Below are 21337 nucleotides of genomic sequence, written 5' to 3'. Positions count from 1 at the left end.
CTATCCCAAGTGCAAGAGGATGTCGTGTAATAATTAGGAATAAATTCCTAGATCGTCTCCTCAGGGAAAGTTACTTAAAATTAAACTCGTTGAAGAATGTGAAAAACTTCACAAAGAGAAAATAAGAGGATGATATGTGCAATGGATGAAAGAGGTTACCAGTCATGGACTAGATTCATGTTTTTAGATTTTGATTGTCGGATTAAAATGTAAAGTACTAATAGATTAAACTCAGAAATTTAATTAAACTAAATCAAAAATTAAACAAAATTAGAAAGTAATTGACAAAACATGTATTGAAAATTGAAAAGCCTCAAAATCAATAATCTAGGGTTCATCACAAATTCTCAAATTTTTTTTGATAGGAAAGTATAACTTCTATTCATCAAACTCAATCATTACAACGATGAATCAACCCAAATGGCTTGGGAAATACAGTCTGGAACTGAATTCCACCAAATACAAATGTCATCTAAATTCCATGCAAACCGAGCCAAACAATGAGCCACTCCATTAGCTTCTCTTCCCTTATGTTGAATAGACCAATTTGGATACCTTTGAAGCAAAGATTTAACCTCCTGAATCAATCCACCCCATAAGGTAGTAGAATACCCTTCCTTCTCCAGCTCTTGAACTGTTAACAAAGAGTCTGATTCCACTTGAAGAGATGTAATGCCAAGGGACACACATAATTGCAAACCCCTTAGCATAGCAAGAAGTTCAATTTCCATAGGATCAGCTATAGCAGGTTCAGATTTGCTTGCTGCAAATATAACCTTCCCTTCCTTGTCACGCAACACAGCCCCTATACCAGCTTTACATTGATCACTAAAAAGAGCACCATCAATGTTTAACTTCAAGACACCTTCTGGAGGAGGCTGCCATTGACACCTATACCTTTGCTTGATCTTCGTGGCCTCTATTGTTGCTTTATGTTCCTGGTATAAAGTAAAAGCATGCTCCATCAATGAAAACTCAAATTAAACCATAGCAATTGTAATCACTATTAAAATGAAAACTTAATGAAACAATAAAAATAAATAACATGAAATAAGTAAACAACAAATAAATTACCCAACTAAAACTAAAACAAAAGTTCTCTACCAAACCCTTCTTGCAATAAATTAAACTAGCATACTTGATTAAAAACTTCTAAAACAATTCTCTTGTTGCATGAAACCAACTAGCACACTTGAAAGAAATTAAGGTATTACAATTAATGAGATAAAATTCTAAAACAATTCTTAATACTTAATAAAAATTCTTAAGACAACAAAGCATTATAGGCAAAAACAAAAACTGCCGAACACCACTATGTTTAAAATTAAAGCAAACTGCCGAACACCACTCTGCTGTTTTCCAGCTTAAACAAAAAAAAAAAAAAAAAAAGCAAAAATGAAAGAACAAACTAATGGTTCCAAGCTTAGCTAGGTTCTGCTACTGCCGCTAGTCTTCTAAATGAAAAGAAAATAATTCCAAACACAACTTCCTTCTGCTGCTGCTGCTACTAGCTAATAAATAGCTGATCTCCAGCTGCTCCAGCTAACCGAATGAAAAAGAAAGAAAGGAAAAAAAATAACTCTGCTGTTTCTGCCCTCGGTGCTGCATATGTGCATGTGTGCATGTTGGTCTGCATGTGCATTGTGTTCTGCATGAGTGCTGTCCGAGTGCTTTGCTGGTTTTGCACTTTTCTGCATGTGTGAGTCTTCTTCTCTTGCTGTAGTAGCTGCTGCACATGTGAGTTTTCTGCTTCAGCTGTCCAAAGGTCTGCATGTGTGAGCTGCTGTGGGTCCAGCTGTGTGATGTCCGAATGAGGCTGGTCTGCTGTAACGTGCTGTATGCTTTCTGTTGTGTACATGTGTGCATGCATGTGTGAGTGATGTCCGAAGGGTCTTCTTTCTTTTGCTGTATGTGTGAGTTTGTCCAACGTGTGTGAGTGTCTTTGCTGCTGTGTTTGTTTGCAACGTCCAGGTTATGTGCTTCCCGTCCAGGTTGCTGCACGTCCAGCTGCTCCAGCTAACCGAACGAAAAAGAAAGAAAAAAATAACTCTGCTGCTGCACGTTTAGGTTGCTGTCCATGTGGTCCGAATGAGTTTGTTTTGCTGCTGTACAACGTCTGCAACGTGCTATGTCCGAATGATCTGCTGTCTGCATGTGTAAGTTGGTCCCATGCATGGTGTCCGTGTGAGTTGGTTGCTGTGTGCTGTCCGAATGCAAATGAGATTAACAGACAAATATTGCACACAAATCTTGCAGGCACCAACTGGTATGAACTCGTTGACAGCTTCAAATATTAACTGGCTCTTAGATTCTTTAATGCAGTAAACTAATGGAAACAAATCGAATAGAAGAGGTTGGAATGAGATTGAATACGAGGAAACCGGCAAACAAGAGCATGTTGAACTGTTCTTGTTGGTGGAAGTTGGAACGGTGCTGGATGAATCTGATCTGTTTTGGGGAGAAAAATAAAAAGAAATAAGACACAATTTGTAGCCAAGAATTTAATGTCGAGGATGCCCTATGGTTATGGGTTGGCAAGAAGTGCTTCTATCTTTTGAAGATGAAAAGATAACTCAAAAAACCTTATGAACATGAAGAACAAGGAGAACAATGGTACAAACACAAATGATAATAGAAAGCAAGAAAAATTATGGACTAGAATGCACAGTAATCAATAGTTGGTAGAATTCAAGCAGAAATTCATGCTTTTAATCAATTAAAATCACAACTTTGATTTATTCATTTTAACCATTTTTCCATTTAAAACCAATAATAATGTCTTGATGAATTTAAAATACATTGGTTTTAAATAGCTAAAATATGCAATATTTCAGCTCAATCAGTGTTATGTGGGTGAAAGGCCAAAGGATTGGGCTCAGTGGATAGAATTGGCAGAGTAGTGTCATAATTCAAGTATGCATGCATCCGTAAAGATAACCCTATTTGAGGCATTATACGGGTACAACCTACCTAAACTAAGCAATTATATCTCAGGCATAGCAAGGTTGGAAGAAGTAGAGATTACCTTGAGAAGCCGTGAGCAATTGTGGAGTCTGTTGAAGAAGAGCATAGTTAAGGCCCAAGAAAGGATGAGAAAGTATGCCAACAACAAGAGAAAAGAACGAAGTTACTAGATCGAGGATTGGGTATTTCTCAAGTTGCAACCCTACCGACAATCATCAATCAGCAGGTGCCAAAGTCTCAAGCTTTCACCCTGGTACCACGAGCCTTACCAAGTGGAGCAAAGGATCGGTGAGGTGGCGTATCTCCTGAAACTTCCAGCTGCAGCACAGATCCACAATGGGTTCCATGTTTCGCAGCTCAAGCCTAAGCTCAGCCAAGGTGTTTTACCACTAACAACGCTGCCCCCTATTGACAGTAAATGGGTCATTAAGGTTGAACCCGAATAAGTATTGCAGAGAAGATTAACAAAAGTCAAGAACAGACCTATAGTTGAGATGTTGATTAGGTGGCAGGAACAGAAGGCAGAGAAGGCTTCATGGGAGCTACACCACCTTCTATGTGAAGATTTTCTACACTCTATAGGCAAGGTTTTCTGAAAGGGGAGAGAGTTGTGATATGGCACCTAGGAGAAGAGAAACCGAAGGGAACTGAACTGCTAAGATGTCGTGAAGGAGAGTTAGGGTTAAGTGGTGATCGTGGGCTGATGTTCATGGGCTTGGTGATGGGCTACAGAAGAAGAGGGATGAAGAGTGCTTTGAGAAGCCAATCATGGGCTAATTAGTACCAGCCCAACTATGTTATTTACTTTTTTTATTATAGTCATAATTGTAAGGACCATGGGTCCATTTAGAGTAAGGACTTTCTAGTAATTTACTACTTTCTAGTATATTAGCCTATATGGGAGTAATGCCTTAATCATTTGGAATATTATTCTGTTATTTTTCTTGTGGAGGTGCTTTCTCTCGAAGAAAGTGTGGTTACTTTTATCAGAGAAAATACAATTATCACTGTTCTATCTACTACTTCCATTCCATCTTTCTACTACAATCCGTTACATATTACTCACCAAGGAACATGGGTCTATGGTTGATTTTCTGATTCTATTTATTTCATCCCCTCTCTCTATGAGTACTACATTATCGTAATCAAGTTTTTGTAATTGGACATCCCATCCATTCCTCTTGTATCTCTAGTTTTAATTTAATGCATCTTTAATTAAAAAGATTAATGATAATATCTTTATCTATGATGCAAAGTAAAACTTATTAGTTGTTGAAATATCCTCGTTTGGTTATACAATTCAGATAAGATAAGATGAGATATTTTGTTAAAAATTGAATAAAATATTGTTATAATATAATTTTTTAATATTAGTTTTGTTTTGAGATTTGAAAAAACCGAATTATTTATTATATTTTATGTAAAAATTTAAAAAAATTATAATAATTATATAAGATGAGATAAGACAATTTAATTTTGTATAACCAAACCAGCCTTAAACCGAAAGGATAATGATTAATTGATGATGCAGAGTACAATTAAAAGTGATGATGATAAAGTAGGTGCAAAGTGTACACACACATATATATATATATATATATATATATATATATGTATATGGATAGCACTACGGCTACCGCTGGTAGCTATGGCTAGTATAGTATATGTTTTTATTTTTGGCCTTTTTTTTTTTACATGTATTTTTTTAATGTTTTTAAATATTTTTTAAAAAAATCACAATAGTATTCAAAAAAACACCTACTTAATTATTAATCAAAAGCCCCCACCCGCCAACCAAAAAAAAGGCCAACGGTAGCTCCCAGTGGTGGCCTAAGCATTTCCCATATATATGTAGTTTGCATTCCATTAAAAAAAAAATAACAATTTAATGCTGAAAGTATAACTTGGGATTATATAAGTCTAAGAGATCATATAAAATCACATCAGTTTATAAATAAATAATATTAAATATAATCATGAATTGTGTAATCATTGTACATTCACTTCTTTTAAAAATCTGTAAAGTATATTATTAAAAAATTAATTTTTTATATAAATCACTTTTTTTTTTTTTTAACATGTGTGGGCGACGCCTTTTAAAATGTGATCGATTGGGCATTGATGGCTCTGAACAAATGTCATCCGACGGTGTAAAAGCATAAAAGTGAGGAGCACATACTCGTGAGTTCTTAGAAAGAAAAGGATTCCATGTAGAGGATGGTTCCAGGTTGCCACCAGGAAGCTGTGTGAAACCGAAGTCACTCTTCCTAGTTCCTTCGTTTGTACATTCCCCCATTCCTCTCCTCTTTCTATATATATCCCTTACACTGCCTCTTCCACTCTCAACTCTCAAATCTTTCCAAAATTAAAACACTTTCCTCAAAGCTCTTCCCTAGCTTTCTCTGTTTTAAGCGATTCTTGTTCTTCCAGAAGATCTGTAGCTCTATCCATGGCGATCTCTTACGAAGATGTTTCTTCTGCTCTTCAGTTCATCAAGCTTCACTTGCTTGGTGAGGTATCCCCTGTGCCTCTGCCCTGCCTATCTAATTCAGACATTGAGATTTCGTCCCTTGAATCTTGTTCTCAAACTTCGGGTTCCATTCCAGTCTCCGACTTTTCCAGCTACAACGACCTCTTCGAGTTTCCGAAAATTATGGACCTCACTGCGCCTATATCCCTCGATTCGAACAATGATTTCTTCGAATTCGAATCCAAGCCCAATTCCCAAACTTCGACCTCCTACTCCCAATCAATCGGCAATTGCTTCGCATTCGAACCGAGACCGCAAATGAACAGGACGAAACCTGCTCTGACGATCTCGCTCCCGAGCAAAAGCACCACCAAGTTGCTCCAATTCGGCGATCACAATCACCAGCCGGATCCATCATCAGTCCCGTCTGTAGAGCAAAACGCGAGTTTCGAAGGGAAAAAGCACTACAGAGGAGTCCGACAAAGGCCTTGGGGCAAGTACGCAGCCGAGATCCGAGACCCTAACCGGCGCGGCTCTCGTGTATGGCTCGGGACCTTCGACACGGGTATAGAAGCCGCAAAGGCCTACGACCAAGCTGCGTTCAAACTCCGCGGCTCGAAAGCCATACTCAACTTCCCACTCGAAGCTGGGAAGTCGGAGACAATTAAAAAGGTCGACGGGAGAAAACGATATCGCGAGGTGGAGGAGGAGGAGGAGGAGGTAGTTGTCCTTAAGAAGGAGAGGTCGATGGAAACGGAGGACACTGCCAGTACTTCTTGCTCGAGGCATATCCCATTGACGCCGTCAAATTGGACGGCGGTATTGGACGGTGATCTTGAAGGGATTTTTAACGTTCCGCCGCTGTCGCCGTTATCCCCTCACCCACCATTCGGTTATTCACAGCTTATGGTCATATGATCAGTACTTATTTGATTACAGAATTCTGTGTATAATGTATATATGCTAAGGTTTTTGAAAAGGAGAAGATTGATAATTATTTGATGGACAACATAATTTGCTGATTGATCTTCAAATTAAGTTACTCCTCCAGCAATATATATAATTAATTGATGATAAGATGTCAAATTAAGTTACCTGCATTTCACTAATTCAGAAAAAGTTGCAATTAGAAGATCCAAGGCTATCATGCCTATTTCTCCCTCGGGCCTCAGTTAATATTTTTTTTTTTTAAAATAGATTTCAATTCAATTTCTAAATGAAGAAAGTTATAGCTGTGACCAATAAGTTCGGGTACCAACCCTGATTACAAGCCAACTACTCATCTGTTTTAAGTTCCCCCGCACACAATAAGCATCGGACACTGTCTAAAAACACTTTAGAAACTCTCTGAAGACACAGCCCTTTTGAGATGTAAGACTCTGTATAAACAAAGATGTCCATCTCGATTTGTCTATGAGACACCAATCCATACCACTCCCACCCTCTAAAAGAGGGAAATGACTCACTACTCTACTCCTCCAAAAGAGAAAATGGACTCACTACCATACTCCTCTAAAAGAGGAAAGGGACTCACTACCCTACTCCTCCAAAAGAGGAAAGGGAATAATCTATTTCAATTTATTTTCATTACCCTAATAAAACTCACTAACAACCGTAACTGAAAAGTAAAACAAAGTAGCCTAGTACATCACTATCCAACCCCACTAACTGCACCATATACCCTGTGCTACTCTAACCCACTAACTGCGGCGTGCTCTCCACTAACAGAATAGTCATTTGTTGCATGTGCTTGTCTCCGTGCCCATGCCCGTTGCTGCCCATGCCCAGGAAAAAACCAGCCCCGTCGCTGTCTCCTCTCACATGCACATGCACATCTTCAACTTCGTTTAAGCACCGAAGCCCAGAGGCAAAACAACCTCCTCCTCTTCGTTCAGACCCCATGCATAGAGCCACCGAGAGCTTTATTCCATACACACAAAACAAACTAGACTAACCAGATTTAACACAAAAAATAAAAAAGAAGAAATCAACAAAATCGACTGACTTTGATTCAAAAAAGCTCTGACCATCATCCCCAAAAACATCCACCGTGAACTCCGGCCAGATTCCACCCCAAAGATGCTTTATCCCTTCCATATCGCTCGGCATGCATCTCCCAAAAAACCCTTGTTTTCCATGGTTAAAACAGAGTATACAACCCCAAGGAGAAGCACCCAAAAACAGTAAGCAAAAATCCATCTCCAGAACAGCAAACAAACCGAGCCACACCATGAACCCTCTCTGCCATCCCCTCAGAAGACCAACACCACACGGTCAGGGACGCCGGCCATACATATCCGAAAACTCCATTTCCCACAGAGAATGACTCTCCGCCCAGCTGGGTGAAATGATATGGATAAGGACACGAACCCAGGCCTTGTGATAGTCTTTCAACAGAGCAAAACTCAGCTAAAAAAGACAGAACAACTCTTATTAAAAGCATCCCCGAATGGTTAGCTTTGCCCATACCATGCCACGGCCAAGAACGACGTCGGGGCCTCAGTTAATAACCTAATGATATCGATTCTCATTCGAGTTTCACTATGCTAGTATGAAGTTCAGTGGTTGCATTAAAAAAACAAAACCAAGGAGAAATTGATGTCTGTGTGCATGTTTTTAACTGTTGTTGGAATCGGTGGACGTTGGATGGACGTTCAACGGGGTCAAGTTATTGCATGCATATATAATTTCAGAAAAGTTCGAAGCCATAAACCACCAAGTACAGTTTTGAAGCTTGACTTTTTCTTACCTTCAACATTACGTGCAAGAATAGTTTTAAGAGACGCCAAGAATAGTATCGTGTATGCGTAGAGTATTGAATATGGGTGGTTGATCGAGGTTGAGTGCATTGAAACTCGATCTAGAACATTTGAGTGTGCCTATAATGTTCTAAGTTTATAATTATGAGAAGGTATATAGTGATTATAATGATTTCAAGAAACATACGTTGGAAATGATATCCGGAAATTATAAATGAGAGGGAGAATGCCTCTAATCAGAATCCAGCAGTCTCTGTTGATCTCACTAAACATCCCTTGTTGACGAGATCATTCAAGTAAAAGTAGAGAAGAAAATGAAGGAACCAATTAGATGATGTACTGATTTCATTAAATGAAAAATGTCCAAGTTTCAACGATAGAACAGGTCACGTGAAGCCACTTGTGTGCATAACTATCATGCATCGTCCAAAACTCATAAATGCCATGGCAGGTACAGTAATGTTGAAATTCTCTTTCTTTGATTTTATGCTTTGATGTGGTCAACTTTGCGGCAACTTGACTATTTAATAATGAAAATGACTCAAGTGTACATAATTTCACTAAATTAAACAAAGAATTATCGCAATAATGTAATGCTAATAGCGTGGTCTTGATGCATTAATATTGGTTGGATCTCTTCCCTGGTGGCAGTGTATGTAGAGCGGATGTGCATGCACAGAAGGTTTTAAGGTGGGGTGCCACAGGCAGACAACCAGTTGAGAGACTTTAATTTCCACATAAATTAAGGTCAACAATGTTTTCATTCAAAGCACCAAGGAGTCAACTTCACAAGGACTTGGGGCCTACGTAAGTTTGAAAATTCAACTAGCCTATTGAAGAGAATCAACTAGCCTATTGAAAATTCAACTAGCCTAGGATTTAATTAACTCTTCATTATTAGCAGTTAATTTCATGAGAGTTAATTAACCACCCCACTAGAAAACTCTGTAAAATAGAATTTTACTTATGCTAATTATAAGAGTGTGGAAGAAGTGAACGTACAAAAAAGGGATCTCCTCTCTATCTCTCTCTCTCTCAAATTTCCTAAAACAATCATCTTGACCTCTTGATTTTAAAACGTGAAATTATTTTAAGAGACTTTAATAACATCTTAAACTACGTAAATGTGCAATCACAATAATTTTACTTGAACTCTAAGATGAGCAAAGATCCAAACTAATGGGAACTTGCTTCGCTTAAGGTAATTTGAATTAACATTATTTAACGTCAATATCAGAGCCTATTTGCTTGTTTTTGCCTATATAAATATGATTACATGTTTGATACTATAAAATGAGTTTAAAAGCATCTAATTGATGATATGTGATGATTGTTTAAGTTCAAATTTTTCATTAAAGGCAACGCCATGACATGCTTAAGGTCAAATTATCTATATCAAAACATTCCTTATAATGTCATAAATATGTTCTTTAAATTTGATGAAATTTCGTTACATATAAAAGGAGAAATTGAAAACCTTAATTTTAAAGCTGGTGCTTGGATTGTGATTTTGAGCTAACTTTTAACCAACCAAATGTTATTTTCCAAACAAATCTTATATTGCTAGAAATTCAGGGTTTTAATTTGACATATGATACATTGGATTCGGACTTAATATGAGTAAGTTATGACCAATTGAAAATGGGTGGTCGAAATTTAAAAATAAAAAACCAAAAAAATGGGTCAACGAAGATGTTCAATAAAAGTTTTACTTGTCCCACTCTCAACCATGAAGAGTGTGATCCACTCTGGTATTTCAGGTTTATTTTTGCTCAAATTATAGACACACATAAACATTAAGATGAATAAAGTATGGGTTTTGACATCCAAAAACATTGGAAACCGCAAAGGTGATAGGCACTCTCCGCCACGGTGAGTGAAGCAGAGGAAAGATATCCTCTTGAGCCAAAACTAGACCCACACATATAGGAGGCGTGGGGGTGCTTGTGGTGGCTTTTGGTGTTCATTTTGGATCACGTGTGACACGTGTACTCTTGTGTTGGTCTATAAAGTTAATTCATAGATATATATATATTTTTTTTTATTACAATTAGGATTGAGAATCAGTCAGTCCAGACAGGAGAAACTGATCGGACCAGTCATTTTTAGACCAAACTAGACCAAAAGGAAATTTAAAAAAAATATATTATATATATATATTATTTATATAACAGTTGTATATAATTAATTATATAATTATATATGTTTAAAAAATACTAATAGTCTAATATAGACTTTTGTTATACTTATATTAATATAGTTATACTAAATCGCTATAATTAATACTATTTATAGCTATATAGTATACTTATCACTATAATTAATATAATTTAATTATTACTATACTCTAATTTATATAGTTATACTAATCATTATAATTAATATTAAATCACTGATTCACCATAACTAATATTACTAATATAGAGCTATATTAATAGTCTAATACTATTATAATTATAATTTATATAATTATACTAATCATAAAAAGTTAATAACTAAATCAATATAAGTATAAATATATACATTTAATATGAATGTATTATTATATTTTTTAATGTATAACTATAATATATAGTACTAGTATATATTAATAAATTAACATATTATAAGAGTTATTGTATAAATTATAATATAGACATTATAAAATACTGAATCATTATAACAGTATAACTAATACTAATATATAGCCATACTATTAGTCTAATATTATATAGTTATACCAATCACTATAATTAATACTAATATATAGCTATAGATATACTCATACAGTTGTACTAATACTATTAATCTATTATATAGTCTAAGACTCTCAATTCTAATATAGGTTATATAGCTATAACTAATACTAATATTTATATTAATGCTAATAATGTAAAATATAGTGATACTAACTGACTGATTCAACATAACTAATATTAATAATATAATATAGCTATACTAAAGTACTAATAGTCTAATACTAATACTATTATATAGTTGCACTAATCATAAATTCAAAATAACTAAATCATTATAAATATATAACTATATATATTTAGTATCAATATATTATTATATTCTTTAATGTATAACTATTAATTATAATATATAATACTAGTATATATTAATATATTAACATATTATAAGAGTTATAGTATAAATTATCATATATCATATATGTATAAATTTATAATAGTATTAGTATAGTTAACTTAATATGTAATATGTTAGTATTAAATTATTATAACTACATATAGTATTAGTAATATAGTATTTGTGTTGAATCCAAGGTTTCAAGTTTCATGTGATTATAAATCTACACATGGATTTTGATGATAACAAATGAATTCAAAGAATAAAGGAGTTTCAAGCTTAAGTTGTCCACACAATGGAGTCAAGCACATCAAAGAACCAAGCATGAGCAAGAAGGAAACAAGTTCACATTAAAGTCATAGAGTAATGTTGTAAATCTCTTAAAATTCGAAATTAGGATTAATGCTCAAAATTAATATTTTATCATAAAACATTAAAATACATTTTCCACATGTGCATGAATATTTTTGAAAATTAAATTTGAAAATTTTGAAAGATGATTAATTGTCATCTTTTACATGTGCATGCCTTGATTAAAGGGTTGAACTTTGAAAATATTAAAGATGATTGATTGTCATCTTTCACATGTGCATGTTTTATTTGAATATGTTCAAAAGTGCTTGATGTTTTTTTAGATTTATACAAAAGGTAGATGATTTTGTTTGAAAAATTTGAAAAGTAAAGTGTGCTCATTTTGTCATATACAAAAAGTAAAAGATTAGGTTTGAATTTTTTGAAAATGAAAGTGTGCTCCTTTTGTCACATGCAAAAAGTAAAAGATTAGGTTTGAATTTTTTGAAAAGGAAAGTGTGCTTATTTTGTCATATGCCAAAAGTAAAAGATTAGGTTTGATTTTTTAAAAAAAAAAAGTGAATGATGTTGTCTTTGACATGTGAATCTTTTTAAATTTGAATATGAAGTCTCATATGCTTATAAATAGATCATTTGAGAGCTTCACATTTACAACATCCAGAGCATTCAACATTCATTCAAAGCTTTCATTCTCTCTTCTCTAAGTATTGAGCCTTAATCCTTGTTCATTTTGAGAGATATAGTTTGCGCTGTATTGTTCTTATTTTACTCATTGAGGAGTATTTTCTGATAACCTGTCCACTATCAGCTTTTGTATCAGAAAAAGAGTGTGTATAACCCTTGTGCGTGTAGAAAGTATTCTATACGGGGAATAGTTGAATCACCACTTGTAAGGTGATTACAAGTGTAGAGGGTATTTTACACGGATCCTTTGTAGCGGTGTTGTTCAAAGGTGTAATAGGTTTCTATCTCCACCTAAAGAAGGTTGAATAGTGAATTTGGGGATCCTCAAGGGGTAGCTTGAGGCGAAGATGTAGGCAATGGGGCCGAACCTCGTTAATATACTGAGTTTGCTTCTCTCTTACCCTTACTCTTTATATTTATTACTGTTTTGCATTTTTTTTATATTTTATATTGTATATTTGATTTATAATTGTTATTTTTTTAAATATAACTCAATTCACTCCCCTCTTGTGTTAGTCATCTAGGCAACAATTGGTATCAGAGCTAGTTGACATGTACTGTTCATACAGGCAAATCACTCATGGGAACTCTCAGTTGTGACTGTGTCACCGAAGCAAGACTCTCCGACCATGAGTGACGGTGCACCGGTAGAGACGGTGATCGGTTAGTCTGGTAGGTATAATTGTTAGGTGACATAGGTGCGGCCTATGATCAGTAACAATTGGTATCAGAGCTAAGAGTTCTATTATAAGATTAACTATCTTTTGAGTTAAAATCGTATGGCTAACATTGCAGGTTCATTTGGTGAAAGTCAATCTAGCAGTCGGCCTCCACTCTTTTGTGGAGATAATTACTCATTTTGGAAAGTTAGAATGAGAATATTTCTTCAGGCTCAAGGTAGAGAAATTTGGAAATGTATTGTAAATGGACCTTATATTCCAACAAAAGTGGTTGATGGAGTAAAGGTCAAAAAGGAAGAAGAAGAGTTTGATCGTGAAGATGATAAACTTTATACTTTAAATTTAACTGCTATGAATTTATTATATAATGCTCTTAATGGAAATGAGTTTAATAGAATAATGAATTGCGCTACAGCAATGAAAATTTGGGATAACTTGGAAGTAACTTATGAAGGAACTTCGCAAGTCAAGGAATCAAAAATTTATATTCTTACTCATAAATATGAAATGTTTAAGATGAATGATGATGAATCTATTTCTAGTATGCACACTCGTTTTACTAATATCATAAACAGCTTAACAGCTCTTGGAAAAGTTTATTTTAAGGTGGAGATAGTAAGAAAAATTCTCAACTCTTTACCAAAACGTTGAGAATCAAAAGTTACAGCGATTCTTGAAGCTAGAGACCTCAAGAAGCTCGAAGTCAATGAACTCATCGGGTCACTTATCACCCATGAGTACACATTGAAAAGAGGAGAAGAAGAAGGAAAGCCAAAGAAGAGCTTAGCACTTAAAGCTGTTCCTCATGAAAGTGAAAGTGATGAAGATGAGGAAAATGAAGATAAAGATGAAGAAGTTGCGATGATAATAAGAAGAATTCAGAGGTTCTTGAAGAAAAATAGAACTCCTCCAAGGAAATCTTTCAAAAAGTTTTCCAAGAAAGATTCAGGTAAAAATAACACTTTAATTTGTTATAAATGCAATAAACCTGGTCATATCAAATCAGATTGTCTTCTGCTAAAGAAAGATCGAAACAAGGGCAAGAAAGCAATGAAAGCTACATGGGATGATGATTCAAGTAGTTCAGATAGTGAAGCAAGCAATGGAGAATCAGCAAATATTTGTCTTATGCCTAAAGATGACATTGAGGTAACAAATCTTGATAATATTGAAGATCTTTCATATGAAGAATTGCAAAATATTTTAGAAGAGGTATATGAGGAATTTGAAAAATTTGGTATCAAGTATACTGCTTCGAGAAAGAAAAATTCTTCTTTAACAAACGAAATTGAAATTTTAAGAAAAGAAAGTATCATTTTGAAAGATGAAAATCTTGAATTGAATAAGAAGAAAACCGATTTAGAAAATATTGTTGAAAACTTTACGAATGGAAAAAGAAATTTTGAAAAACTTCTTGGTAGTCAAAGATGTGTTTTTGACAAGGCAGGTTTGGGATATATGCCAAAACAAAAATACAAACCTTATAAAAATTTCTTTGATAATCATTCTACATCAAAGACTAATATTCAAAATTCTTTTCATAAAAATAATTTTGTCAAAAAAAGATATTATTATAATCATTCAAGTTTTTCATATATGTCACATGCTATTTGCAATTTTTGTAATAGAAATGGTCATAATTATCATACTTGTCCTATTACAAGAAATCATACAATGACTATTAGAGCCATATGGGTACCTAAAAATCTTGTTTTTTCTAATACTAATAAATAAAGGACCCAAAGAACTTGGGTACCAAGAAAAATCATTTTAATTATTTTTATAGGTATGCATGAAGTCTTCCACAAGTAAAAACAAATGGTTTTTAGATAGTGGATGTTCAAGACACATGACGGGAGACAAGACTAAGTTCTTTGATCTTAGATCTAAAGAAGAAGGACACGTGACATTTGGAGACAACTCGAAAGGGAAGATCGTGAGAATATGTAAAATTGGTAATGAATCTTCTCTCATAATTGAAGATGTTCTACTTGTTAAAAGTCTAAAACATAATCTTTTAAGTATAAGTCAATTATGTGATAAAAGATTTACAGTTACTTTCAAAATGGATAAATGCATTATTTTGAATGATCATGATTGTAATATTTGTTTTATTGCTTTTAGAAGTAACAATGTTTATACAATCGATTTTGAAGAAATTACCCCACAAGATGCAATTTGTTTTTCAGCTCAAAATGAAACTAGTTGGTTATGGCATAGAAGACTAGTTCATGCCAACATGGAACTTATTTCCAAACTTTCAAAAAATGATCTTGTGAGAGGTTTACCAAAAACATATTTTCTTAAAGACAAAATTTGTGATGCATGTCAATTTGGTAAACAAACAAAAACTTCTTTTAAAACTAAGAAATATATTTCCACTACTAGACCATTGCAACTGATACACATGGATCTTTTTGGACCAAATACAATTGCAAGTCTAGGAAGAAAATATTATGCATTTGTTATTGTTGATGATTTCTCTATATATACTTGGGTCATCTTTCTTGTTCATAAAGATGAGGCATATAATGCCTTTACTAAGTTATGCAAGATAATTCAAAATGAAAAGGGCTATACTATTTCAAGTATCCGAAGTGATAGGGGAAAAGAGTTTGTTAATAAAAATATTGAAACATTTTGTGATGAAAATAGTTTTGTGCATAATTTTTCTGCTCCTCGAACTCCTCAACAAAATGGAGTAGTAGAGAGGAAAAATAGATCTTTTCAAGAGATGGCAAGAACAATGCTCAATGAGAACAACTTGCCTAGTTATTTTTGGGCCGAAGCGGTAAGTACTGCATGTTATGTTATAAATAGAGTTATGCTAAGGTCTAAGTTAGATAAAACCCCCTATGAGCTTTGGAATGAGAAAAAGCCCAACATTGGTTACTTTCATGTATTTGGATGCAAATGTTTTATTTTGAATGACAGGGATAATTTAGGCAAGTTTGATACAAAATCTGATGAATGTATCTTTCTCAGGTATTCTACTAATAGTAAAGCTTATAGAGTATTCAATAAAAAGACTTTGACTGTACAAGAATCTATGCATATAGTATTTGATGAATCTAATTCTCCACTCTCCAAGAAATCTATTAATGAAGAAACAGGAGGTATAAATAACACGGAAAGTCTCAATCTCAACAAAGAGAAAACAATAGAGGAAGTTCAACATGGAGCCATCAGGAAAGATCATCAAAATTTAATACAAGATGCAACAGTGGAAATTTGTGAAAGATCATCCAGTGGAACAAATTTTGGGAGAACCTTCACAAGGTGTAAGTACTCGATCAGCTCTTAGAAATATTTGCAATCATACTGCTTTTCTATCTCAAATTGAACCCAAAAATATTGATGACGCACTTCTTAATGAATCTTGGATTCTAACTATGCAAGAGGAGTTGAATCAATTTGAAAGAAATTATGTTTGGACACTTGTTCCTAGACCCAAAAATCATACTATTATTGGAACAAAATGGGTTTTTAGAAATAAGAAATATGAGTCCGGAGTCATTACTAGAAATAAGGCTCGACTTGTAGCCCAAGGTTTTAATCAAGAAGAAGGAATCGATTATGATGGGACATATGCACCAATCGCAAGATTAGAAACTATTCTAATGCTACTTGCATATGCTTGTTATAAAGATTGTAAACTTTTTCAAATGGATATTAAAAGTGCTTTCTTAAATGGTTTTATAAATGAAGAGGTATATGTTGAGCAACCTCCAGGTTTTGAAAATTATATTTCCCCAAATCATATTTTCAAACTCACAAAAGCACTATATGGATTTAAACAAGCTCCTAGAATTTGGTACGAGAGACTCAATGGTTTCTTGATTGAAAAAGGTTTTTCAAGAAGAAAAATTGACACAACTCTTTTCATTAAATATGAAAATGATGATATTTTTTTTATTCAGATTTATGTTGATGATATAATATTCGGTGCTACTAATGAAAATATGTGTCAAGTTTTTGCTAAGACTATGCAAGAAGAATTTGAGATGAGCATGATGGGAGAACTTACATTCTTTTTCGGATTGCAAATTAAGCAAGTAAAAAGTGGGACATTCATCAATCAATCAAAATATATTAAGGAATTACTGAAGAAGTTTGGGATGGAAAATCCTAAGGAAATTGGAACACCAATGAACCCATCAACTAAACTTGATAAAGATAAATCCGGTAAGCCAGTTGACTCGAAAATATATCGAGGTATGATTGGTAGCTTATTATATTTAACAGCTAGTAGACTAGATATTATGTTTAGTGTGTGCTTATGTGCACGCTTTCAATCATCTCCAAAAGAATTACATTTAATTGCAGTTAAGCGCATTCTTAGATATTTTAGTGATACAATTAACCTAGAGTTATGGTATCCTAAGCATACATCTTTCGATCTAATCAGCCATACAGATGCAGATTATGCTGGCTGTAAAATAGATCGAAAAACCACTAGTGGAACATGCCATTTCTTAGGTCATGCATTAGTTTCCTGGTTTAGTAAAAAACAAAATTCTGTTGCACTATCTACTACTGAGGCAGAATATGTTGCTGCGGGTAGTTGTTGTGCTCAAGTTCTTTACATGAAGCAACAACTTGAAAATTTTAAACTCAAGTATAATCACATTCCAATCAAATGTGATAATACAAGTGCTATAAACCTTTCAAAGAACCCAATACAACATTCTAGAACTAAGCATATTGAAATAAGATATCATTTTCTTCGAGATCATGTGCAGAAAGGCGATATAGTACTAGAATTCACAAACACACACGATCAGTTAGCAGATATGTTCACAAAGCCTTTATCAGAAGATAGATTATGTATGATCAGAAGAGAAATAGGTATGATGCATGCTATGAATATCTCTTAAAAGATAGACTAGAGTCAATAAAAATAGAGATAGATTTTTTAAATACTTTTACATAAACTTGAGATTCTTAGCCTCATGTTTGAGACGCTCATTCTCTTCATACAATATCATGTCATTCTTATCCATGGGAATCGGCAAGCGGAATGAAGAATCTAATAAAGATTTCAACTGTTTATTCTTCTGTCGAATGATTCCTTCCCTTGTGTGAGATTCTTGAACAATTCGTTGAAGTACAACAATTTGTTCTTTGAGCTTTTCAACTTCATGATTTTTGGATTGTAGCCGCTGAGAAAAAGTAACAATAGAGGAAGAGTAGCGAGTCTCAAAACTCACCAAGTCATAAATAGCATCAGAATCTGACTTATTAGTCAGATTATTATTTTCCTGCTGCAACATGGCACCAATGGCAGCTGTAGAAAGGACATGAGATTGAGATGTAGAATGCCTCATGGATGGATCTAGAGAAATGTTAGAAGAATGAGCCATTGAGAAAAGAATAGAAGGCTTAAAACAAGAATGTTGAAGGAATGCAGATGAGTTATAGAGATGAGAAGAAAACTTGATGCGGATTGGATGAACTTCAGGACTGATTTTATAGAGATAGCATAAAGAATAAGACAAACTATTGTCTCTTCAAATCTTATTTACTCAAAAGAAATACAAGATATGCTGGACACAAATTGTCAAAAGTTTTCTTACTAAACCAGCAAGATTAACAGTAGATTGTCCCTATTTTTCTTGTAAATGATGAACCTCTGTTGTTATCTACCGATGTTGACCTTGTATCTAAACCCTTTCTCGTTCCAGCTCCTCTATTCGTGGTTGCAGATCATGAGCATACCAATTTGTAAATTTTTTCAACTCTTGGTTTTCTTGCTTTAGTCTTTTATTCTCACTATCCTTATTAGCAAGCTTCTGTCGTAACTCAGATATTTGCATGTTAAGATAATCAATCTCACTCACCCTCGCCATTAACCTCCGAGACATGATCGTAACAGAGGCAGCATATTGACTACTGAGCATTCTTGATTCTGCAATAATCTCAGAATCAGCCTTACTAGAAAAACGGTTGTTTGCTCTTATCATGGTATTGACGACCTCAGGAGAGAAGATTGATGATTGATGCGTCAAGGGTTCCTGATTCAAGTCTGGAACATTAGTGGAAGAGAATTGCTCAGCCATTCTATCATTGTGGAAAAACAGAACTCAAGTCAAGAAGCGATTATTTTTTTGGCATCCGATAGATGAAAATGATCATTTTTTTATAGCAATTCAGAACCTTCAATCACGTTTGTCAACAACATCAGGCGATTGTTTAAATCTCCAGCCGCACTAAATTCACAGAGTTAGGCCTCGAGACTTTGCAGCATTTGTCGGGTCACGGACGACTCCTTTTTCATCTATCTACAGTGACTATTAAACGCATCGTTTTCTTCAATCCATTTACTTGCTGCCGATCCTTTTTAATGATGCCAAAAGGGGTAGAAGTTTTAGACTAGAACATTAACATTGTTTAAATTGCTAAACTTGTTATATATGCTTGGAATTATATTTATACTTTTGCTTGAAAAACTAACGCATATTTTCAGGGGGAGCTTAAGTATTAATACAGGTTTCAAGTTCTATCAAGTATTTGTCATCATCAAAAAGGAGGAGATTGTTGAATCTAAGGTTTCAAGTTTCATGTGATTATAAATCTACACATGGATTTTGATGATAACAAATGAATTCAAAGAATAAAGGAGTTTCAAGCTCAAGTTGTCCACACAATGGAGTCAAGCACATCAAAGAACCAAGCATGAGCAAGAAGGAAATAAGTTCACATTAAAGTCATAGAGTAATGTTGTAAATCTCTTAAAATTCGAAATTAGGATTAATGTTTAAAATTAATATTTTATCATAAAGCATTAAAATATATTTTCCACATATGCATGAATATTTTTGAAAATTAAATTTGAAAATTTTGAAAGATGATTGATTGTCATCTTTTACATGTGCATGCCTTGATTAAAGGGTTGAATTTTGAAAATATTAAAGATGATTGATTGTCATCTTTTACATGTGCATGCCTTGATTAAAGGGTTGAACTTTGAAAATATTAAAGATGATTAATTGTCATCTTTCACATGTGCATGTTTTCTTTGAATATTTTCAAAAGTGATTGATGCTTTTTTAGACTTATACAAAAGGTAGATGATTTTTTTTGAAAAATTTGAAAAGTAAAATGTGCTCATTTTGTCATATACAAAAAGTAAAAGATTAGGTTTGAATTTTTTGAAAAGGAAAGTGTGCTCCTTTTGTCATATGCAAAAAGTAAAAGATTAGGTTTGAATTTTTTGAAAAGGAAAGTGTGCTCATTTTTTCATATGCTAAAAATAAAATATTAGGTTTGATTTTTTTAAAAAAAGTGAATGATGTTGTCTTTGACAAATTGAAAAAGAAGAACCTTTTATTTGAATTTTTTGAAAAAGTGAATGAGATTGTCTTTGACATGTGAATCTTTTTAAATTTGAATATGAAGTCTCATATGCTTATAAATAGATCATTTGAGAGCTTCACATTTACAACATCCAGAGCATACAACATTCATTCAAAACTTTCATTCTCTCTTCTCTAAGCATTGAGCCTTAATCCTTGTTCATTTTGAGAGATATAGTTTGCGCTGTATTGTTCTTATTTTACTCATTGAGTAGTGTTTTCTGATAACCTATCCACTATCAGCTTTTGTATCAGAAAAAGGGTATGTATAACCCTTGTGCGTGTAGAAAGTATTCTATACGAGGAATAGTTGAATCACCACTTGTAAGGTGATTACAAGTGTAGAGGGTGTTTTACACGGATCCTTTGTAGCGGTGTTGTTCAAAGGTGTAATAGGTTTCTATCTCCTCCTGAAGGAGGTTGAATAGTGAATTTGGAGATCCTCAAGGGGTAGCTTAAGGCAAGGACGTAGGCAGTGGGGCCGAACCTCGTTAACATACTGAGTTTGCTTCTCTCTTACCCTTACTCTTTATATTTATTATTGTTTCGCATTTTGTTTATATTTTATATTGTATATTTGATTTATAATTGTTATTTTTTTAAATATAACTCAATTCACCCCTCTTGTGTTAGTCATCTGGGCAACAATTTGATATAACTACATAGAGCATTAGTGATAAGAGTATTACTATTATTAAATATAGAATTAAATAAAGTATTAATAAATGTGTGGAATTTGAAGAAATATAGTAATACTAGTATATTGCATATAATAATAATATTATTATTATTATTACATATAGTTATTAGTTATAGTATTAGCACTAGTATATTATTAGTTATAGTAAATAAGTTAATAACTATTATTAATTAAAAAAAGGTCCAAGGTGGACTGACCGGATTAGACCGGCCTCATCCTTAGTAAGTTCGGTCTGGTCCAAGGTGGGAAAACCCTGGACAGAATTAGTCTAATCCGGTCCATGAAACCTTTTAGGATCAGACTAAACTCCCCCTAATTAAAATTGAGAGCTGAAAAAGATT

General features: G+C 33.8%; 2 protein-coding genes across 2 annotated transcripts; one reads left to right on the top strand and one right to left on the bottom strand.

Annotated features, from left to right (window-relative positions):
* Positions 1-323: 323 nt before the first annotated feature.
* LOC122282698 lies at positions 324-5277 on the bottom strand. Its single transcript, XM_043094680.1, has 2 exons — positions 5144-5277; positions 324-938 (listed from the first exon to the last, which is right to left on the bottom strand). The coding sequence occupies exons 1-2, from the start codon at positions 5258-5260 to the stop codon at positions 399-401; spliced, it is 657 nt and encodes a 218-aa protein (XP_042950614.1). The 5' UTR covers positions 5261-5277; the 3' UTR covers positions 324-398.
* LOC122282697 (ethylene-responsive transcription factor 5-like) lies at positions 5272-6443 on the top strand. The gene has a single exon (XM_043094679.1). The coding sequence runs from the start codon at positions 5414-5416 to the stop codon at positions 6350-6352; it is 939 nt and encodes a 312-aa protein (XP_042950613.1). The 5' UTR covers positions 5272-5413; the 3' UTR covers positions 6353-6443.
* The last annotated feature ends 14894 nt before the right edge of the window (positions 6444-21337 follow it).

This window comes from Carya illinoinensis, chromosome 11, assembly GCF_018687715.1.
Source record: "Carya illinoinensis cultivar Pawnee chromosome 11, C.illinoinensisPawnee_v1, whole genome shotgun sequence".
NCBI lineage: Eukaryota > Viridiplantae > Streptophyta > Magnoliopsida > Fagales > Juglandaceae > Carya > Carya illinoinensis.
Note: the sequence above shows the minus strand (reverse complement) of the source record. Positions and strands in the feature narration are given on the sequence as shown.